General features: G+C 45.8%; 1 protein-coding gene across 1 annotated transcript in view; it reads left to right on the plus strand.

Moving 5' to 3' along the window:
- The first annotated feature begins 1,040 nt into the window (after positions 1 to 1,040).
- ZC3H7A (zinc finger CCCH-type containing 7A) overlaps positions 1,041 to 23,421 on the plus strand; it is a 37,645-nt gene continuing 15,264 nt past the window's right edge. The window contains exons 1-13 of the mRNA XM_052636159.1: positions 1,041 to 1,097; positions 12,175 to 12,276; positions 13,050 to 13,089; positions 15,385 to 15,582; positions 16,327 to 16,485; positions 16,722 to 16,802; positions 16,896 to 16,934; positions 17,813 to 17,846; positions 18,466 to 18,749; positions 20,174 to 20,381; positions 21,481 to 21,545; positions 22,092 to 22,278; positions 23,259 to 23,420. Coding sequence (XP_052492119.1) covers positions 12,209 to 12,276; positions 13,050 to 13,089; positions 15,385 to 15,582; positions 16,327 to 16,485; positions 16,722 to 16,802; positions 16,896 to 16,934; positions 17,813 to 17,846; positions 18,466 to 18,749; positions 20,174 to 20,381; positions 21,481 to 21,545; positions 22,092 to 22,278; positions 23,259 to 23,420 — 1,525 coding nt within the window. The 5' untranslated portion in view covers positions 1,041 to 1,097; positions 12,175 to 12,208. The remainder of the gene's footprint in view (positions 1,098 to 12,174; positions 12,277 to 13,049; positions 13,090 to 15,384; positions 15,583 to 16,326; positions 16,486 to 16,721; positions 16,803 to 16,895; positions 16,935 to 17,812; positions 17,847 to 18,465; positions 18,750 to 20,173; positions 20,382 to 21,480; positions 21,546 to 22,091; positions 22,279 to 23,258; position 23,421) is intronic.

The following is a 23,421-nucleotide window of genomic DNA, read 5'->3' on the forward strand; positions in this document are numbered from 1 at the left end:
CCGCTGACTGTTGAAAATCCACATGGATGGGGGACTTCCCTGGTGGTCCAAAGGTCAAGACTTAGCCTTCCAACGCAGGGGCTTCAGGTTCCAATCCTGGTCGGGGCGGGGTGGGGGTGGGGTACAAAGATCCCAACATGCCTTCAAGCCGAGAAAGCAAAACATAAACATCGTAACAAATTCAAGACTTTTTAAAAAGGTCCATTTCACCAGGATAGGGGGGTTACCTATTAAAGAGTTTTCGATTGCGGACGGCAGATTAATAATAAAGTGATGCTCCGGTGGAGAAAAAGAAAAGGTGCACATAAAAAAAATTTTTTTTTAAAAGCAACAAGAAAATACACGTAGATGAGGTGGCACTGGAAGGACGGGAGCCAGGCCCTCTACCCGTCCATGTCAGAGCCGCCACTGAGTTCCGTGCTCTTCCTCCTCTGCAGGAAAGAGGACAACAACGATGTCCACAGGTTCTAAACAGTTCACAAGCCAGAGAGTAAGGAGCACCAGCTAAGGACTTGCTAAATAAACAGTGTCTCGAGGAAGGCACCTTCCGACACCCGAAACGAGGTCAGTTCCCTGTGAGACGCTGTTCTAACTCCTAGCTCTTCTACTCCGGGGCCGCGCGGCCCAGAAAAATACACGCCCGGCGAGCATCCATTTGAACCGCACGCCCACCCGCAATCGGTTCCCAAGACCGCTGCTTCCGGGAGCCGCGCGGCCCCTCCACTGGCTCCGCCCCGCGGCCGCAGCCAGGCAAGGACGGCGCGCCAGCTTCGGGGACGGCCCCGGAGGCCGGGGCCGAGGGTCGCCGCCTCCCGGTGCCGCCGCCGCCGCCCGGCCCGACGTGGCGCCGCCACCGCCCCCGGCGCCGACGCTCGCGGGCGCAGCCAATGGCGGCGTCTCCCGGGCGGCGGGCGCGGCCTCCGGCCGCCAGAGGGCGCCGCGCGGAGGCCGAGGAGCCGCCGCCACCACCGCCGCCGCTGCCGCCGCCGGGTCGCCGCGGAGGGAAGCTACGAGCGAGCGCCCAGGCCGCCGCCGCCGCCGCCGTCGCCTGCTCACCGCGCGCCGCTGCCCGCCCGCCGGCGCGGACGTCCCCGCAGGTAGGTGCGCGCCGCCCGCCCGCCGGCCCGCGCGCCGCCCGCGCGCCGCCCGGCCCCCGCCCGCCGCCGCCTCGTGCTCGCGCGCGGCCGGTAACGGACACGGGCGGGGGAGGGGCGCGCTCTCGGCCGCCCCGCGGCGGAACGGCGGCCCCGGGGGCGCGGGGCTCGGCCACAAAGGGCGCGCGGCCCCGGCGCAGGGGCGGCCCAAGCGCGCGCGGCCGCCTGGGCCCCCGCGGGCGCGCCGACGGGGGCGGGCGGGTCCCGGTGCCTCCCTCCCCGGGCGGCGGCGGCGGGGGCGCGTCTCCGCCAAGTGGGGCGCAGGGGCGGCGCCGCGCGCCCCATTCCCGCGTGTGTTTCGGCTGACAAAACACCCCGTCTCTGGTTAACTAAAATATATATGTATGTATATATTTCCCCGTACTATTTGTGTCTGTTTGGTGATCGAGGACCCCCACCCCCCACCAATCCAGTACCTTGGTTTTGGGGGCGGGAAAGATGTTCGCGGGGCGCCTGGCCCGTTAATTTCGGGTCACTGTCTCCGCCCCCCCCCCCCACCCCCCGTTATTTATTTTTTTGTTTTGCACGGAGTTCACGTCTAGGACGTGCACGAATGGTTTCCTGTCTTTATTGTGGACACCGAGACGGCCCGGGCTGGAGGTTTCTCGTCCCCACCCTTAAAGAATGAAGACCTGTCAGTTCCCATTAGCGTGAATTTCCTGTCGGGGACGGTCACTGCAGGGGTGTGGTCCAGCTGGAAAGCTCTGGCTGGTCCCGAGAGGTCGCGCTTGCACCCTGATTGGGTGAAATTTTCGGGACTTGGGTCTTTCCCCCCAACCCGGTCCTCTGATACGTAGTTAGGTATTTTAAAGGCCAACGTCCGCCTGAAGTTCGTGTGAGCTGCCCCCGGAAGGTGGCCGCTGACCGCCGGAGCGGTTGCAATGTGGCTTGACCTACTAGAGATTCCCTCTTCGGTGAAAGAAACACACCTGATTTTAAATCACTTAGGAGAAAACAGTAAAGCACCCCATTCGTCATTTTTTTCCTGCTTAAATCATACAGGTTGAGATGATGTTTCAAACATACTGGGTTAACTGAAATACATTCTTAAAATTAATGTCACTGGTTTCATTTTGCTCTCTCTTCTCCTTTTAACATGGCTACTTGAAAATTTAAAATTAGATATGTGACTGGCATTATATTTCTGTTGGACAGCGTTCAGCCAGAGCTTCCGAAGGGGGCAGGGGTGATTAGGATCCTGTGCCATCTGCTTATTTTTTTCTGATTCTGTGATGGCATGTGGCCTCCTTCTCTACTAGGCTCTCAAGGAATCCCCTGCCTCTTCCCTCTCACCCTCAGCTGGACTGCCCAGCTGATTGCTTAATGAGGATCTTGTCCTAATTTGCAGAATAATTCAAATTAGTGGAGGGAATTTTCTTTGCTGAAAAAACGTTTTCCGTCTGCTGTCTACAGGAGTCTGCAGATAGTTTCACTCAGAATCAGACCTTGAGCTATCGAAGCTGAATATTTTTGGGGGGTGGGGTGTATGTTTGTGTGTGTGTGTAATGCAAAGCACATGTTGATTTTCAGGTCCTCTGCCACCTAAATGCCTTCCTTCAAGTTACCATGGCTCTTTCTTGGGTGCTCATCACACACCGACCTACACTCTTTTCCCTTCCCACCTGTTAGATACTGTTAGTTTTTATGAGTACAAGTGGTGGTTGTCAATGATATTGTCCCCTAATTCTTCATTTTGACTAACTGTAAAGCTTGTCAGTTTGGGAGGGTTAAATCAGTGTTAAGTAGGAGAGAATCAATTAATATAGAATCTCAAGTCCAGTAATGGTGACAGTGACTCTTGGAGAGTTGTGAGCATTCCAGTAAAGGACAAGGTAGAACAGAAGGTGTCTGTATTCTTTGCCTTGGTTACTCTAGAATGACTTTCAAGAGAAAGTATAACGTGTGGAGATTTGATTTCCAGATAATATCTTGAAGTGTGTGTGTATTAGTGAAAATACTTTTTCTCCAGAATCTTAGGATTGAAAGTGAAATTTGTGTTTTCTAAAGTGTGAAATGTTTACAAATCATCAGAAAAACTTTAGATAGTATTTTTCGGGTGGAGAAATAAGAAAATGTTCATCCAGAAGTTTAAAATGTATACTTGTTCCAAATATCAGTTTAAAAAATTTAATTCACATACACGCACACACACAATAGAAGCATATTAAGTGAAGTGAAAATTTCCTTTGATGCAAAGAAACAGGGTCATTTATCCTTACCAGGTCTTGCCCAAATAAGAAGTTTGCTTTTTAATTTTGTTATGAGTTTAGCGATGTGTTTTTAGTTAACTAATTACTATTAATTTCACATACTGTGACGCCTTGGGAACCAGATAATTAATACAGTAAAAGGTGGAAATTTTTCTGTTGCACAAATGAGAAAGTGGAACCTTTGTATTTTATTAGAATACGTGAGTCTGGAGCAGGGTAGTAATCTGGCAGTTCAGCACATCTCTGTAGTCCTGGGCATGCCACTGACCCAGGGCCTGGGTGCCCCCGGGCAAGCTATCTGCAAGATTTTTTGTCTTTCTTGTCCATTCCTCCCATACAGGATTCCTGTGTCAGGCAAGATGTTCCCAGGGCCTTAGGAGGCCTGGGCCCTGGAAGGGCCACCTGGCACTTGTTATATCTGAGAGATCTGAGAGCAAGTTCAAAGTGAACAGCTGGGGGGGTGGGGTGGGAGAGGGGTTAGGGGAGGAGTAAAAGTGTGAAATTGCCTCCCTGATGTTGCTTAGTGCAGCCTTCATCTTGGGGCTTTCGTTTTCAGTAGAAGGGGCAAACTGCCTCATAAGTGTATCCAGGAGGAGATTTCCCTGTTCCAAGAAGGTGCCAGAACATCTATAATGACGTTTCCCTCCCTGGGTTTGAGGTCTCTGGGGGATGTAATGTGTCCCCCCGCTTCTGCAAGTGTTGCAAGCCGGGATGACAGGGAACAGTTACTTTAGCTACTTTGTGTGTTGTTTGGGCCCTGACCCAGAGAGGCTTGAGGCTGAGGACCGCATTGACTACAGGCTGATGATTATAATTTTTCACTTGCAGCTTAGGAATGCCTTTTAAGGCAAGAATTCAGGCACTGTGCTGCACATTCTCTGGGGCACCTTCTCTGGTCCTGTGTGAGGATGTCTTGGAAGTACGGCTGTTTAATAACATTTACTCCTCTTTCTAAACACATGATGTCGTGGGTGGAGCGTATTTCCACTCGCCACTCGGCCCTGGAGTGCTGTCCTAAAATTCCCTGTGTCCACACCATCGACCCTCTCTGCTTCTCTGAGTTGCTTTAAATTTCATCCCTTGCCGACGTCACCCTGTATGCCTGAGTGTGCAGAGGGCTGTATTTATTCGGTTCCTCTTGAGTGGCACTGAAGTGCCCACCTGTCTGTGGCAGCTGTGTGTGTCTTTCAGAGCCCAGCCCCAGCGCCCTCAGAGCCACGCTGGCCCTCCTGGCAGAGCTCCTTGGATGGGAATTCAGGCCTGGGGCCAGGCCGGGCCGCTGGGCCGCTTTCTGGCTGTGCGATGCTGGCCCGGCCGCATCACCTCTCTGTGCTTCAGCTTCCTCTCAGTACCTGCCTCTCAGCTTCTTAGGATTGATGATTTCACCCTCAGAAAGCACTTGGAACAATGCCTGGCATCCAGCCAGAGCCGTCAGTGATGGCTGTGATTTTTGCCTCTGCCGTATATTGTAGTCACATTTCGCTTCCTTGGTGTCTTCTGATAATGGACGCTGCTGGTTCCCAAAGTTACCATGAAAGGCCAGAATTTCACAGTTTCGCATTTCATGGTTTAGTTATAGCTTTGTGCTAGGCTTCGACTAGTGGGTGTCACCTCACAGGCACAGAATAAATATATAAGGAATTATACCGGAGAGCCAGGGTGCCTTGCCTTCTGTGAAGCTTCAGGGTGAGTAAGGAACTTAAAGTCAGCTGCTTCCAGAGAGGTGATGTATGTTCCCGTTTACAGGAGTTTAGCTAATTCATGAATTGTTGTTGGTCAGTGGCTCCCTCGCGTCCGACTCTTCTGGCCCCCTGGACTGCAGCACTCCAGGCTCCCGGTCCTCCACCATCTCCCAGGGTTTGCTCAGACTCTGTAATTGAGTTTCTCGCTGATTTTGTTTATTTATTTTTACAGTTCAAAGCTCCCCCCCCCTCACCCTCCCACCACTTCCTTTCCGTTTAAGGAGAAGAGGGTGTGGCTGACTGGCTTTTCCCCTGTTGGTGATGAGTGAACTCCTTCAGGAGTGACTTAGGGGTTCAGGTTTTTCCTCTGTTGGTCCGGTTGATTCCCACCCTGTTGATTCACTCCCTTGTTTGCTCCCTAAGGACGTGGGGTCCCCGTCAGCCAGCCCCACTGGCGTCCGGTCACTTCCTCTTTGGCCCTATCCTTTGGTTTCTCACGCCTGCCTTGACTGAAGCGCTGTCCCGGGGACTTTGAATGGAGTGTCCTCTTTACACTTGGCCACTTCATTCATTCTTCACTCAGGTTGTCATTGACCTGGACCCAGGGAGTGTGAGGTGATCGCGTCCAAGAAAGACAGGGGGTCTCCTGGCAGGGAGTGATGAGGGCGACAGCCTCTAAGGCTGACCCTGAAGCCCAGACTCAGGGCTGAGAGGAGCCAGCTCAGGGCAGATCTGAGAAGGGTGTCGTGGGCAGAGGGAACTGCAAGCATGAGCTCCCGGAAGCGTGGAGCCCTTGACTCACCCCAGGGACCCACAGGAAGAGGAACAGCGTGACCCGGGCCGGGTGAGGGCGGCGTCGCCGTCAGGAGTCTAGATTTGGTTCTGGGTGCTGAGGGGACGCCAGCAGAGGAGTTTAAGCAGGACTGTAATACCCAACTTGTGTTTTTAAAGGGCATTCCTTTCAGTGTAGTGTAGGGACGGGGTGGGGGAGGGACAGTGGTGAGCTCGGGGGCCCAGAGCAGAGGTGGGGGGGGGAGGGAATTGCGACACCCCCCTGTGACTGGGACCGGGGTGGCACAGGAGGCCTGACACGCTCAGATTTGGGGTGCCTGGCATGTATTTTTGACAGTGTCACCGACAGATGCTTTGTGGGTAGATTAGTTGGATGTGGTGAGAGAAAGGTTTCTGGTTTGAGCAGCTGGCCGGGAGGTGATTTCAGTACTGAGAAGGGCAGAGTTAGGCTTGAGAGGAGGAGGGTATAACATTAGGGGCCTTCCAGTTAGACATGCTGAGTAAAGGTCACACACTGGCCCAGAATTTTCTATGGGTCTTACACATGTCAGTGTAGGGTAGATGGCCTTTTTGTAAATGGCATTTGGACAACTAGTAGCTATTTGAGAGGGAATATGTGTGTGTGTGTGTGTGTGTGTGTGTGTATATATATATATATATATATCACTCCTTAGAGTAAACTGGTGGATCCGGTTTAAGGAAAAGAAAATATATTTTTTTAATGAATCCGTGAGACTACTAGACGAAAACATGGAGAGTTATTTCGTAATCTCAGAGTGGTGCAGGCATTCCTTTCTTTCTTTAAATCATTTTACTTCTTTATTTATTTTGGCAGTGCTGGTTTTTCGCTGCTGCTAGGGCTCTTCTCTAGTTGCAGTGAGCAGGGGCTACGCTGGTTGCGGGACATGGCCTTCTCGTTGCGGTGGCTTCTTTTGTTGCAGAGCCCGGGCTCGAGGGTGTGCGGGCTTCAATAAATGTGACGTGGGCTCAGTAGTTGTGGCACACAGGCTTAGTTGTTCCGTGGCATGTGGGATCTTCCCAGATCAGGGACCAAACCCTTGTCGCCTGCCTGACAGGCATTCTTAACTACTGAGCCGTCAGGGAAGCCCAGGCATTTCTGAGTATGTCAAAATCCAGAAGCCATAGAAGAAAGTATTGAGCTACTTAAGAATAAGACTTTTGCTGTCAAAAAGTACTATAACCAACATCAAAAGTTTGACATCACGTTGGGGAAAATAATAATAACATCACAAAGGACTGCTTTCCTCAACACATAAAGAGCTTCCACGAATCAAAACAGCTCAGCCTGGAAGAAAAATGCATGAAGGAAATGAAACAACAGTTCACAGAAAAGGAAGTACAGACGGCTCTTAAATCTTAAAAGATGTTTTAGCCTCACTAACGATAGGAAGACTGAAACAAACAAAGCCCCAACCACAGTTGTCACACTGTCATCTCCCTGACAGCAGTGGAAACGTCCAATGATTTCTTGTGCATTGGTGGTGGGTAGGGTCATTTGGTAAAACTTGGCAGTAGCTGGCAAAATAAAGAAATACACCTACCCTTCATTCTTTGGAAATTCTTTGAAGATATGTGCATATGAAATGTCCTGTGTACCTGGTGAACTTTTAAAGGCTGGAAACAACCACAGTGTCCTAGGGGCCTGGTCACGTTCCGGTGCAGCCGTATCACGGAGCCCGCTGCAGGGCTGTTCACGCAGCTTGATGTGTGCTGATATGGACTGACCTTCAAGACGCGGTGCCAAGTCAAGAAAAGTAAGGTGCAGACACATGTTAGGAGCCCTGGTTTGTATAAAAAATAGCGTATCCACAGGATATTTTTAACTTTTTATTTTGAAATAATTACATACTCAGAGGATACTACGAAAGTCTTATATTGACTCCCACAAACCCTTCGTCTGCTTCCCCCAGTGGTGCCGTCTTGCCTACCTGAAGTGCCGTAGCCAAGCCCGGAAACTGACACCTGCATAATGCTGTTAACCAGACTACAGACCTTACTCAGCTCTTCATTCACGTGTGTGTGTGTTTCTGGGCAGTTTTATCCCACGTGTAGATTCATGTAACCACCTCTGTAGTCCAGGCACAGCTTTGTTCACAGAGTGTCTTTGTCAGGGTGCCTAACAGATCTGTGTCAATGATGTTCCATTGATTGATTGCCCTCAGAGGGCATGCAAGCGGCTGAATGATCGGGCTGGGAAGGCGACGTTCCTTTTCACTCTCATGGTATTTTAAAGCCCTGCTTTCTGAACAGTGGGTGGCATCTGGACATCCAAGTAGAACTACCAGGTAGAAGGTTATCTGCGAGCTCTGCTAGGGGATGGACATGGGGCATTGTCGGGCCCTCGAGAATGTTTCACATCTGGGTGGGGCAGGGGGTTCCTGAGCGGAGAGGGTGGGGGGACACAGGGAGAGGGGTTCTGGTGTCCCCCAGGGCCCTCACGTTTAGAGGTCAGCTGGAGGTGAAGCCCCCCGCCCCCGCACTTTGAGGAGGGAAGAGACCCCTGTCATGTGCTGCTGAATTTGAAGAGAAATGGTTGTTGGATTAACTTTATCAAGTTCTCCTTCACTTTAAAACTGAGGCAGGGTTCTGTTGACTGGATCCCGAAATAAGATGGTGTGGAAAGCCTTTATTGTTTTATTTTAAAGTGAGATGTTGGGGGAGGCTTCATTTCACAGGTAAAACTAACTATGGTGGGAAAAAGGCCGAACAGTGATTGCCCTGGGTGCAGGTTAGGGGAAGACCGGCTGGAGAAGGGGCCCGAGGGAACTTCCTGGAGTAAAGGCAGTGGTGTGTCTCAAGACCAGGGTCTGGGTTACACAGATGTATCATTTGTCAAAACCTGCCTTAACGTATTTGCATTTTACCTTAAAAACTGCAAACAGCTGTTGAACTCCACATAATGCTGAGGTGTTTCGTGGTGAGTTATAATTGATGTCTGCCGCTCACTTTGCAGTTTACAAAATTGTGTTGGTGGATGGACGGAGGGTGGGCAGCCGTCATTAAGGATGGGCAGATGTAATACATATACCAAAATATTCATTGTAAGATATAAGGTAGTATAGAGGTATATGAATTCATGGTAAAAAAAAAAATGTGTGTGTGTGTGTGTATAAAATTTTTCATAACAAAATTTAGGGGAGAATTCTATAGAACATGGAGTGCTGTGTCATATGATGTTTAAATGTCACCTCATGCTCTGTTCCCCGATTTTTAAACATGTGAAAGTGGCATGGCGTTTCCTGCTGTAAAGAATCTACATCTTACTTTCCCTTAATCACTTGCTTGAGTCGTCAGCTCTTTCTCTGCTGCCCTTTGTCCTTAAGAGGCCAGGGTTCAAGGTTTTTGAGCACTTCCTGGGGAAGCAGCTCTAAGGCTCTTATCTTGGCGATTATCCTAACCCCGGAGTCCCTTCTGAGTCCACAGATTTGCTTTTTTTGTTGTTGTTACATAAATGAGCCCGTTTATTATAGGCTAGGCAACGTTGTCAAATGGTGGTGCTTCTCCTGGTCCTTCAGTTCCTTCGGTCTTCTTTCTGATGCAGCCTTGACTATGACGGCAGAGGTGGGGGTGAAGGTCCAGGCGCCACCAGCTGCTGTTCTCACACAGGAACCGCAGTGCCAAGTGCCCACGGCTCGTCTCTTCTTCTTGGTTTTGTTGCAGAAGGAGCAGGTGTGCTTGGCATGCTGGCTGGTTTCAGTTTTCCTCACCATTTTCCTGGGGGAGACATCATAACAGGTCCCATGTTTGCCCACGATTCTGACCTCCTTGGTGCATTTCGCCAGGTGGCCGCCACCTAGGTCCGAGCCCAAGAGCCAGATTTACTTTTCAAGTGAACCTCAAACTAATTCCACAGCTCGCCAGGCAAGGGTGGGGAGAGGCCCATGGTTCACTGAAGGAGAGAAGAGGCTTCTTGCCTGCAGCTTCTTTTCTTCCATCCCAGTCACTCTGGCCTGACCACCCTGGGCCTCCAAGTGCAGCCCTGGGTGCCTTTCCCTGGGCCTCCAAGTGCAGCCCTGGGTGCCTTGAGCTCCAAGGTTCTGACTCGGCCTTAAGTTAAAGGAGAGAAAACTCGAGTGGCCCCGGAAGGGCTCAGAAGCCACATAGGCTTCTTTGAATACTTTCTTTTTCCAGTGGTCATTTATTCACAAGATTAAAAAAAATTTTTTTTTAAAGGTTTGCTATGAAGAGACTCTGTCTTACCCTCTCCCAGCCCCCAGGTTTCTCTCACTGCTGTTCCTTCTGTGAATCCATCTGGAGCTATCTTGTGTATGGCTCGTGCTCAGTTGCCTCAGTCGTGTCTGACTCTTCGTGACCCCATGGACTGTAGCCCGCCAGGCTCCTCTGTCCATGGCGTTTCCCAGGCAAGGATACTGAAGTGGGTTGCCATTTTCTTCTACAGGGGATCTTCCCGACCCAGGGATCACACCCATGTTTCTGGCATTGCAGGTGGATTCTTTACAGCTAAGCTACCAGGGATGCATGAAGGTTGTTGAGGATGTAGAGTAAAAGTTCTCATCCCAAGGAAAAAAAAATGTTTATATTCTTTCAATTTTGTGTTTATATGAAGTGATGGATGTTCACTAAGCCTGTTATGGTGATCATTTCGTGAGGTTTTTATGTCGATCATTGTGTTTTACACCTTACCCTTACACAGTGCTGTATTCAATAAAACTGAAAGGGGGAAGAGAAGAAAAAAGCCTTAGCACCAGTTCCCAGGTTTCTGGGCACTCCAGCCTCCATCCCACACTACACTTGGAAAACCTTGCACAACACATGGTGAGCAGTAATGAAACTAAAGCAATTCAGCTATGTATACTTGAAACATGGGTGCAGACCCATAGTTTTCGTGACACGATGTCCTCTTAGAATTGACTCTCAGGAGCCCTCGTCCGAGGGTGACTGTGTGGACCCCCCAACCCCTTCCCACCCCACTGGGGAGCATCTAACAATATCTGGAGATACTGGTGTGCCACATCCGAGGGGAGGAGTGCTGCTGGGACTTAGTGGACAGAGGGCAGGAAGCTGCTAGCATCCCACGGCACACAGGACAGCTCTCCACGCTAGAGCTTGTTGTTGTTATTTAGTCTCTAAGTCTCGTCAGACTCTTTGCGACCCTGTCCTTCACTATCTCCCAGAGTTTGCTCAAATTCACATCCATTGAGTTGGTGATGCCATCTAACCATCTCATCCTCTTTCATCCTCTTCTCCTTTTGCCTTCAATCTTTCCCAGCATCAGGGTCTTTCCCAACGAGTCAGCTCTTCACATCCGACCAGAGTAGTGGAGCTTCAGCGTCAGCATCAGTCCCACCCATGAATATTCAGGGTTGATTTCCTTTAGGATTGACTGGTTTGATCTCCTTGCAGTCCAGAGGACTCGCAAGAGTCTCCTCCAACACCGCAGTTCAAAAGCATCAATTCTTCGGTGCTCAGCTTTCTTTATGGTCCAACTCTCACATCTATGCATGAGTACTAGAAAATCATCACTTTGACTATACGGAACTTTGTAGGCAAAGTGATGTCTCTGCTTTTTAATATGCTCTCTGGCTCTGTCCTAGCTTGCCTCCCCGAATGGCTGAGACTGAGTGACCCTAGTTTAGGACGCTGAGAGGTGACGTTTTATCCTGTTTCTTTTCTCTGTGGTTCTCCGGTAGCTTTCTGGAAAATACTTCATGAACAATGGCCAGTCAGGGTAAATACCCCCGGTGTTGACATCAACCTGAGTTACAGTTAAGGTAAACCCTTACCATCTAGAAAATTTCAATTAAAGTAACTTCACTTAGATCCTCATTCTATCAGTTGTATCAACAAGGATTGTTTCAAAAGTCTGTGTAACAAACTACAGATCAGGCTTAGACTGCTCACAAGGAAGTCAAAATCCCTCGGAGGCAAGCGGATATGAAACCTTTTTGCTCCTGGAAGGTTTCCAGAAGCAAAACAAGGCCAGGACTGTTCTCACGGCTGCTTCCGCGTGCGTAGAGACAGGCCAGAAACAAAACCTGCAGTTGAAGGAGGGTAGATGAGAGGGGGAGAGAGAGGTAACTTGTGTGTGGGGATTGTTTAGGAGGCGCCTGCCGAATCTGCCCGGTTGTTCAACGTGAAGCAGGCAGAATGTGGACACCCTCTGCTCAAGGCGCACGAGACAGCGGGGACCACTGACCCAGCTCAGGTGGTGTCCTCGGCCTCAAAGACCCTAGTCAAGCCGGAGGATGTGGATGCGTCCACAGTTAATTGTGCGACATGACCTTGATCCTGAGTGTTTTAATTGGGGTCCAGGAGCCCCGTGCCTTGTGTAACTTGTTGCCTGTTTCTTTCCAGATTTCTCCTTTAGAAAGTGGATGTGTGGGATAACATGTCCAGTGTGTCCGAGGAGAGAAGAAAAAGGCAGCAGAACATTAAGGAAGGACTACAGTTCATACAGTAAGGGCTCCCTGCACGCCTCTGTCCTCGCCACGTAGCAGTCCCTTTTTGCTGTGGCTCTGGATTTGGGGGGGGTAGGACACTTTTAGTCCTATTCACCTGGGTTAGAAATCAGATATTTTTGTCCCAGCAATGCTTTCTGCTCCCGGAACATCAGTCCCTTTGTGTTCCGAGGTGGATCTTGCCGTCACCAATATTTCAGGGTTAAAATCCTGACTTACCTCCCAAAATGTTCGACAGAGGAATTTGAACCTAGTTTCACTCTGATGAGGGAAAGTCAACATCGGTCAGCACCCAGGCCTTTTGTGGCCACACTCCTTCTGTTGAGAAGCCCGGCCTCAACTGGCCTTCGGGATGCACGTCAGCGACAGGACCACAGCCCGGGTGGCCGTGTCCAGGCAGAAAGGCTTCTTTGTCCCTCCTGGGAAGGGGATATTCTTTCCCTCTGTTCTGCAGTGAATTGGAACAAGTAGAACTAGTGGTTCTGTACTATTTAAAAACTTTTTCGGCATTTGAAGAATTAGGCCCTCTGTTAGTAGAAGTAGATTTGAAAGGTAAATGTTACCCTAAAGAAAATATAAAAGAATAGTTTTAGATATTTTTTTTGTGACTACAGTTATATGTGAATCATGCTCATAGAGGACAAGTAGGTCTTTCAAATGTGCTTTGAACCAGTGATGAGCTAATGAGAAGCCCAGTTTTAGGGTCACTCCTGGATGAACCAATCCTGACAGGGACCTGATCAGCAAAATTAACTGGTTTCTTCTTCGCAGGTCACCGCTGTCGTATCCAGGATCACAGGAACAATATGCGGTAAGGAAAAGATCTGTTTGAAAGTAGCCTATGAACTGTCACATGTAGCCTGGCTTGGCAAACCCCAGTGCGGCCCTCTGTTTTTGTGAATAAAGTTTTATTGGAACACAGCCATGCTCACTTGCTGGTGTGTTATCTGGCTGCTTTCATGGCATGGTTGAGAGAGACCGAATGGATCACAAAGCCTCAAATCCTTACTGTCTGGGTATTTACAGGAAAAGTTTGTCAACTCGTGTAAATAAGACAAGGTTAGTTTCTTCTGGCATACTTGGACGGTTGTATTTTCTTTCCTCTGTTAATGTCGTTTTGAAGTAATTTCTTTGAGTCCCTTGACAGTTACTTTTAGCCTTTCATTTCAGGAAGAATGAGAGGGACAGATTATGATTGAGAGGGACAGAGTATCTTCTGGTTTCTCTTTAGCAGAGAAATTGTCACAGTAAAAGGGTGACTTGGTAATCAAATGAAAGAGCTGGAGATGAATCTAGTTTGAGAGAAAGCCCAGTTGACTAGGCCTGGAACTAAAGATTACCTCATCTCTGCATACCGTTAGTTCCCCGTGGCTTTGTGTTTCTGCGGGTTGTGGTGTTTCTGAACGTCATTCCTTTCTCTCTGCCTCCCTCCCTCTCTGTTCATTTCAGCCTCTTCCTTCCTTTTCTCCAAATAGATGTAGAACTGTAAAGTATGAGAGCTAGCAATCATGTGGAGCAGTCCTTTGATTTTACAGACAGGCACTCAGGGCCCAGAGAGGGGAATCAGCCTGTCTCTCAAGTCACCTTAGTTGTTAAAGATTGATCTGGACAGTTTCCTTTGTCACTTTCATCAGCTTAGACGTGAATTCATGAAACGAGATGAAGAGCTGTATGTTTATGTGCCCCCTTGATAGGAAAGGATTACTTATTTAATTTATTTTGGGAGCTGTACTGGGTCTTCATTGCGGTGCACAGACTCTCTAGTTGAGGTACACAAGCTTAGTTGCTCCGAGGCATGTGGGATCTAGTTCCATGACCAGGGATCGAACTGCTGTCCCCTTCATTGGAAGGCAGTTTCTTAACCACTGGGCCAACAGGGAAGTCCCAGAAAGAGACTTCTAAAATCTTAAAGCAATGATAGCAATCCTGAAGGAAACTTAAACAACTTCTGCCCCTACCAAAAGAACATGTGTACTAAAAGCAATAAAAAAAAGATTTGACATCCCCTGGAAGAAAATCTATGACCAACCTAGACCACATATTAAAAAGCAGCAACATTCCTTTGCTGACACAGGTCCGTCTAGTTGAAGCTATGGTTTTTCCAGTAGTCTTGTATGGATGTGAGAGTTGGACCGTAAAGAAAGCTGAGCACCGAAGAATTGATGCTTTTGAACTGTGGTGTTGGAGAAGACTCTTGAGAGTCCCCTGGACTGTAAGGAGATCAAACCAGTCAGTCCTAAAGGAAATCAGTCCTGAATATTCATTGGAAGGACTGATGCTGAAGCTGAAACTCCAATACTTTGGCCACTTGATGCGAAGAGCTGACTCATTGGAAAAGACCCTGATGCTGGGAAAGATTGAAGGCAGGAGAAGGGGATGACAGAGGATGAGATGGTTGGATGGCATCACCGATTCTATGGACATGAGTCTGAGCAAGCTCTGGGAGTTGGTGATGGACAGGGAGGCCTGGCGTGCTGTAGTCCATGGGGTTACAAAGAGTCGGACACAACTGAGCGACTGAACTGAACTGAACCCCCTAAATCAGTAAGCCACCTGAACATTTACAAAAGAAGAAATACAAATGGTCCATTAAAATGTGGAGAAGTTCAGCCTTGCTGGTAATCAGATATGCAAATAAGTAAAGGATACCGTTTTTCCTCCAGAAATTGGTAGATTTTATGTGTGCGTGCTGACGCACGTGTGTACACATGTTGGCAGGGGTGCATTCAAGCAAGCCACTATATGCATTCATCGTTACTGCCTTTTTTGGAAAACAATTATAAATACCAGTTAGAAGCCTTAAAATGCTCATTCCATGTGTAGGAATTTATCCTTGGCGCAGAGTTGGCGATGTCAACAAAAATTGACAGGCTGCTTTTGCAGCACTTTTCTTAATTGATTTTTTTCTTGGAAAAAGCAAGCACAAGGAAACTCTAGCTGAGATAGTAGTGACCTGGCCTAGATTTCATAATTTCTTACAATAGTGCTTGTTGCTCTGTCAAATTATTTCCTCTGAAGTTTTAGATACAGAAATTGAAATTTGCTTGCACTCTGACTTGTTCCTTAAAGAGTTTCAAGGGGTAACATTCTTTTTATTTTTTTTAAGGTATATTTACACGCTCTTGTGAGAAATCTTTTTAATGAAGGAAATGATGTTTATCGCGAACGTGATTGGAACCACTCTATAAGTCAGTATTCAGAAGCTTTGAGTATAGCTGATTATGCAAAGTCTGAAGAAATTTTAATCCCTAAAGAAATCATTGAAAAACTATATATAAATCGTATTGCTTGCTATTCCAATATGGTGAGTTGTGACTTGTAAAGCAGTGTTTCTGGAGAGAAAAAAGATTTTCAGTAACATAGTACATTAGCAAAAGTCAGCTTTCTAATTTCAGTTTATAGGAAAGATGTATTAGCTGCTTTAGAGAGGCCTCAAGCTTTGAAAAATCAGTTTTGGCCAAATACTTATGAATTTTTAAAAATAATTTTTTAGATACTGGTCCTTGGAGATACCCTTTTGAGTATGGCTTTGGGGGAGGGGGTATCTGCTCTTAAAAAAAAAAAAAAGTCAGCCTAAAAAGATACAGGTATTCACAGATGGGTGTATCAGTTGTCTCTGCTGACAGCTTGCTCCTTATGTTTCTCTTAGGAGTTATTTTTATTTTTTAATTAAAAAAAAGGAGTAGTGAGCCTTCAAAAGAATTAATACAACCTCTTCACTTATCTAAACTTAAAAAGTAGTATTTTGATGTTCTTACAGTTTTCATATAGACATTTACACCTAGGACCTCAGCTATACCTGGACAGCTTTCTTTCTTGAAGATCTGGGGTCTTTTATGGCCAAAGGTCTGGGTGGTGGGTACATAGGTAGCCATGATATTCTTTCTACTTTTCTGTATTTGAAATTTCATAATGAAAATAATTAAAAAAAGAAAAACAAATAAAAACCATTACCAATCCATTTTGAGAGGAGAATCTGAATTTGTTTGTGTTTGCATCATTGCAAGACATGAATTGATTGCTAACTTTATTTGGTCTCACTCACCAGGGTTTCCATGATAAAGTTTTAGAAGACTGTGATACAGTCCTCAGTTTAAATGCCAGTAACTACAAAGCTCTGTATCGGAAATCTAAGGCTCTAAGTGATTTAGGAAGATTCAGAGAGGCTTATGATGCTGTAGCAAAGTGCTCCTTGGCAGTGCCTCAGGTATGGTATTTGTGTTCTAATTCATTTGTTTACATCCTAGCAATTTTATTGCTTCTATGTAGACGAATGGCATGAAAAAGTTATGTTTTCCAGCCAGCCGTCCACCTGCTGCAGCTAGGAATAAATGCCCATAAAGCAAGTGTCTTGACAAGGATAAATTAGAACTGCTTTGTCCCTTCACCTCTACGGTTAGTAAATATAACCCTCCATTAATCGTATATTCTGACTTTTTTCAGGATGAACATGTAATAAAACTAACTCAAGAACTAGCTCAGAAACTGGGATTTAAAATAAGAAAAGCATATGTTAGAGCCGAGGTAAGCTGGAGTTCTCGCCATAAGTTATTTTCATTTTGTTTTGTAACTTGGAGTCAGTTCTGGTTTTAAATTAGCATCTTAATTTTCTTTCAGCTCTCACTAAAATCAGTTCCTGGGGATGGGGCTACAAAGGTAAGGTCATTACTCTTGTAAGAATCATAATTTTTAAAAAAGAAAAGAAGAAGTAGTAGCAGTTCTGCTTTTAATATTTTGGGGTTTTGTTTATTTTTGAGGCCTTTTTATTCCTCATACACCTAAGTGGCCAGAGCTTCCTGCCCTATGAAAAGAAAACAAACAGCTCCAGTCATATCTTTTACTCTCAATCAGCATTTCCTGAAGGCCCATGGAGCATTTTACAGGATGTTCATGGAAGTTAGGTGTTATTAGAAAATGTGGGTTGGGGCCATATACTATTTTAGAAGTCACTGGGTTAAACACTTATCTTTTTTAAGGATAAGTCTTCTTAGAGCTGTTAGGAGGTCGCTGTGAGTTGGGGAGGGTGGAGTGGCTACACGGGTCCCTCTGGAACTGGAAGGCTCCTGAATATGCTTGGAGAAATACTAGGCCACACGAAATGAGTGGCAAGAGGCCCGCACTGTTTAATCCTACGTTATTACAAAGGTTGGGCTTCCCAGCCAGGTGGCCTGCGAGTGCAGGAGACGCAAAAGATGCAGGTTCAATCCCTGAGTCAGGAAGATCCTGAAAAGGAAATGGAACCCTACTGTGGTATTCTTGCCTGGGAAATTCCATGGACAGAGGAGCCTGGTTGGCTACAGTCCATGGGTCACAAAGAGGCAGGCACGACTGGGCATACACTGGACTGGCCCACACGACTGAGTGTGCACTGGACTGGCCATCACAAAGGCTGATGCATTCTGTTTGTCTCTGTCTTAATTGGAAGGAGGTCAGATGTGAGAATTGGCATTGCTCTCTTAGAGCAAGTTTTATAGCTTGCTTTATAGTCTAGAATCCTGAAAATACTATGATCTATTATTTGGTTCAATTTCTAGGCTTTGAACTGTTCTGTGGAGGATATCGAGCCAGGTATGTTTGCACACACACATCCTCTTAATCTGAAGTGCCACCCTTGGGGACTTCCCTGGTGGTCCAGTGGTTAAAACTGCACGCTTCCATGCAGAGAGTGTGGGTTCGACCCTGGTCAGGGAACTAAGATCCCACATGCCTCACTGCGCACCAAACAAAAAAGAAAAGTGCCAGCCTTAGATGTTATGTACGTTATAGTGTTGTCGGTTAAGATTGCTGGGTCGTTAGTAGTATTAAAACAAGAGTAATTTCAGAAACCACCTCTGTGCCTCTGGCTGTGTCAGTAGTGACTGATGGTACTGACTGTCAGCGAGCAGTTGTTTGGCATCCACTGTGGCATCACCACCCTCTAGTAGCTCCACCCGAAAGGAGCCCAGGTATTTTGAGAAAGGAGGAAGCATTTTCACAAGTGAATATATCTGTTCCTGGGCAAAACAAACTCTTTTTTTTAGAATTGCTTTTACTCTTTTATTTGAATTGGTTTCGCTGTTGTATCTATCTGTTTATAATTGCTTTCATATTTTCACCTTGCTCTTCATTTTCTCTGTTATTGGCCATTAACAGTAGTGTTACGTAAATATACTGAAAATAAGTGAGCACATGTCCATTCATGTTACAGATTTATTAGCTCCGAGGCAAGAAGCACCTTCTGTTGTTTCTATACCTGCATCCAGTTTTTCTCACCAAGTTGGAAATGAGCTGGCTTCAGTTTCTATTATGCCCTTAACTTCTGTTTTGCCGCTGCAAGTGGAAGAGAGTTCTCTACCATCTACAGTGTTGGCAAATGGAGGAAAGATCCCCTTCAGCACGCCGGAAGCATTTTTAGATGATGGGGATATGGTCCTCGGAGATGAAATAGACGATCTCCTGGATTCTGCACCTGAAACTAATGAAACTGTCATGGTAAATTTCAGTCTGACTCCCTTAAAACCTGACTTTTCCCCCCCTCTTTCTTTTAAAAAATTGTGATATAACCTGCTAGATATTTTCAGTATTGACTGTACGCTAAACTTAGGCTTTTCTTGAAAATTACTTTTGTCCTTTTCCAGTGGTAACTGGCACTTTATTTTATAAATTAAAAAAAAAACAGAACATGCTAGGAATCACGTGTTATGGGAAAGGGAAATTTAACTCCCTGGCAAAGAATAGACATTTGGCATGTAAGGCAAAATGAATCGATGGATTAAAGGATTTCTCATTCCTTAAGGATGATTCTCTTGTAGCTATATAACCATAACGCAAACTTGGGTCCACAGGCCAGACCTGGCCTGCTGCCTCTTTAGTACAGCCCGAACACTGAGACTGGTTTTGAGATTTTTACGTGGCTAGAAGAAAGGGAAAAGAAGAATAATATTTAAGATACATGAAAACATCTCATGACACTGCAGTAACAGAGTTGAGTAGTTGCACCAGAGGCCGTGTAATCCACAAAGCCTGCAATATTAATAGGGCTGCATTAATATCCAGCCCTTATAGAAAAGTTCACTGACTCCTGCTGTGAAGTATATTAAGAAAGATAGTGGCAGCAGTGATACTAGAATGATGACGCAGAGAGGGAAACTCAGAGCTGGTTTCCGGGGAGAGTAAGACCAGTGGTGTCCTTGTGGGGCTGACAAAGAGAAGATGTAAAAGGCAGACAGACGATGGGGGGTGCGGGTGGGGGAGTTGGTCCCTTCCACTTTGATCTGAGGCAGGTTATTTCACCTCTCAGTCCCTCGGTTTCCTCATCTGTACAGTGACAGTCCTCGTAGGATGCACCTCAGAGGGTTAGGAGGATTAAATGGATGGTATATCCCACCGTTTATAGAAAAGTTCGCTGACTCCTGCTGTGAAGTATATTAAAATAGTGGAAGGTATTTTAATTGATACAGGGGGCTCTCGAAAAATTGTCGCTGTGTGGGGGAGGGGCAAGGCATCGTTCCATTTGTTCTCATGAGGTTGTACATTGACATCTCCCAAAAGATGGTCCCCAGTTCTCCAGGCTGCTCCAGCTCCCTTCTCTCGACCACCCTTCCTTCCGCCCTGGCCCCTGTTGGCTCAGAGCAGGGACTGTTAGGAATCCTAGGAAGCTTGGAAAATGAAGCAGGGACTTCTCATTTGGGTCACAGTGATATTAGAAGTCACATCTCCAGACTTTTTAAAAAGTGGGCTGGAGAAGAAGTCAGCTCTGTCGCTTGGATTCTGCCATCTTGATAATGACTTCAACTTTGTTACCTAACAAAATCACCCAGTGGACTAATTTGTTCTTATGTGCTGATATTAAAAGCAGTTTGGCAAGCTTGGGACAGAGTTTCACGGACTTCATTCTGGTCTTGTTTCCTCCCCAGCCGTCAGCCTTAGTCAGAGGCCCCCTCCCAACTGCCAGCGTTGGCCCAAGCGTCCCCTTCTCGGCGGCGTCTCTTTTGGGCGCCTTGCCCATCGGGGCAAGGTACGCACCCGCGCCCTCCTTCTCGGATCTGTATCCGCCTTTGACTTCATCCTTAGAAGATTTCTGTTCTTCTTTAAATTCATTTTCAATGAGTGAATCTAAACGAGGTAAGACTCTAGCTGCTTATGTAAACAGTTACAGTTCATTTTCTAAAAAAGACAGTCTGTTTAACTAACACTAGGTAGTTGGTACTTGAGTTATTTTCATTGTAGCCGAAAATACACTGTAGCTCTAAAACCTGAAGCTTCCTGTTTTAAATTCTCCTGGACTTAACTGTGCCATTGTGGACATCAAGCAGCAAAGGCCTAAGAGTAGGAATGTATGTGGCACTGTTTGTTTGTTTGTTTTAATAAGATAACTTGTTAAGGTGGGTGTCTGTTGTTTGGGGGGGGTGAGATGACTTTTAATGTTTTCTCTAGAAAAGGGATAACTCCCTCTTAAAGGGTCTTAAAGACAGGTTATCCTTTTAAATTCTGAACTAGGCAATACTTCAGTTAAGACTAATTTAAAATCAGTGTTTAGAATGATAATAGAACCACATATTTTTGGCTTCATCCATTGAGCTCAGCAAACTATGGTACTTTACTTTTGCAAAGGATTGCTGAGGTTTGGGCCTGACTCCTGTTTTTGTAATTCTAGGCTTAATGTATCCTTTAAGTAGCCACAAGAAAAAAATCTTCATATTTTTGTCAGGCATCATTACAGTTAAACGAATCAACATCAAAATAATTGATTTAAAGATTGGCAACTGAACAAATGGAAATTTGTGGAAAACAGAGGGCAGAGAGAAAGGAATTGAGTGGCAGACGGAGAAAAAGAAAGAAGTTGAACCTGACTGGTTCTCTTAATGTTTTGATGAGTTTCTGCTTCACACTTTCAAAAGGAGAGAATCCTTTTCCATTTTTATTATGAATTATCTTCTTAGTCTTTTTTTTAACATTCCCATTTGATAGGCCCTGCCTTAGCTCATGTCTCTGAAAAATTGCTTTTTATTGAAATTTGTTTGTCTAAGGATTATTTATGTCCTTGGTTTCTGGAGGAGAAGAGAGACTCCATAGCCCTTTTTGGGTGTCAATAATGAGCAAGAAAGCTTCTCGGAACTGGGAGGGGAAATAAGGTGGGAAGCCATAGTGAGCTACTAAGCCCTGATGTTCTTATTACATGATTAGAATGAAAAGGTCTGTTGAAGTTTTTTTATTATTTTAGATCTGTCCACCTCAACTTCTAGAGAGGGAACAGCGCTTAACAACAGTAATTCTTCCCTTTTACTTGTAAGTGCCACTTCCTCTTTTGTAACTTCGTCGCTTAAATTGCAAATAGGTCTTTTACTTAAGTAACTGAGTTATTTGAATGAACGGTACCAGCTCCCTGGAATTTTGTGTGTGCTGTGGGAAAGAGTGCTAAAATAAGACTCTTCTGGAACATCCAGTAATAAGTGCTCTGTGTTTAAGGCTGGATCTGTCATGGCAAATTAATCAACAGTGTAAGAGGCTTTAGCACAGTGTGAATGATGAAGAAATGCAAGATCAGGGCATGAAAACCCTGTTGGCTGATGAAGCAGAACAGTTGCCCATTGCTTATAACAACTCATAGAGCATCCCGAAAAGTGGGGGAGGGGCCTAGAGACCCCAAGGACAGGAACATGTAGAAGGAAATGGTTTTTAAATAGAAACGTAGTAAGGACAGAATAGTCCCACCTCTAGTCTGTGCAGAATGTCTCACTTTTGAGATGCATTTGTTTTCTTCTTTAGTGATAGTGCAATATTTTTTGGCTGTTTTTTGTTTTTTTGTTTTTTGTTTTCTTATGCTTCTTGCAGATGAATGGACCAGGCAGTCTGTTTGCTTCTGAGAGTTTCCTGGGAATTTCAAGTCACCCTCGGAATGACTTTGGAAACTTTTTTGGAAGTGCAGTAACTAAACCCGCTTCTTCAGTGACCCCAAGACATCCCCTTGAAGGAACCCATGAACTGAGACAAGCTTGCCAGATCTGTTTTGTAAAATCAGGTCAGGACCAAACCAAGGAGCCCGTCAATAACCTGAGAGTTCTTAGGAATTTGTAAATCTATGTGGAAACACCAACTATTGTGACTCTTGTATCTTTATTTGAATTCTTTTCTAAAGAAGCAGCAATTATTGATTAGGAGCCTTTAGAGTCTAATAGGATAAGTCTCGGTTCTTCTTTGATACAATTTTATGTATAGAATCATTTAAGAATGTGATCATTTTCAAATAGAGTGAGAACTAGAAAAAAGCATTTTAAGACCAGTATGTGATACAGTGTTTGTGAAAATTAGAGTACTTTCTGTTGGGTTTTTTCATATCTTTACCCCTAAGTCAAGTTATACAAACACAGTTTATTCTAAACGGGGCCCACATTCATTTTCTTACTTAGTTTATTTAAGCACATGCTTTTGCTTTACTCAGTTGGTAAAGAATCTGCCTGCAATGCAGGAGATCCTGGTTCAGTTCCTGGGTTGGGAAGAACTGCTAGAGAAGGGATAGGGTACCCACTCCAGTATTCTTGGGCTTCCCTCATGTCTCAGCTGGTAAAGAATCCGCCTGCAATGTGGGAAACCTGGGTTCGATCCCTGGGTTGAAAAGATCCCCTGGAGAAGGGAGAGGCTACCCACTCCAGTATTCTGGCCTGGAGAATTCATGTACTATAGAATCCATGGGGTCACAAAGAGTTGGACATGACTTTCACTTTCCCTTTCCCTTTAGAAGCCATTAGAATTCTTATTCTAATAAATAAGGGTTATATCTTGGGAGCACTGGTGGTTTTGTTCTGATCTTTGTGTTTTGTCTGACAGCACAAAAGGCAAAAATTACTTTCCCTAGCTTGTTTTACGTGGGGATTATGAAAGGACTTTTTCATGGGAATTTAATAATCATTATTCAGTTGCTCACATCTGCTTATAACTGTGCCTGTAAAATGAAATGATACTTCTTGTGCATATGAACAATCCTTTTTATATCTTTTTCAGGGCCTAAGCTAATGGATTTCACTTATCATGCTAATCTAGACCATAAATGTAAGAAAGATACTTTAATTGGTAGGATTAAAAATGTAGAAGATAAGTCATGGAAAAAAATACGTCCAAGACCGACAAAAACAAATTATGAAGGACCTTATTATATATGTAAAGG

The sequence above is a fragment of the Budorcas taxicolor genome, chromosome 2, assembly GCF_023091745.1.
Source record: "Budorcas taxicolor isolate Tak-1 chromosome 2, Takin1.1, whole genome shotgun sequence".
Classification (NCBI taxonomy): Eukaryota; Metazoa; Chordata; class Mammalia; order Artiodactyla; family Bovidae; genus Budorcas; species Budorcas taxicolor.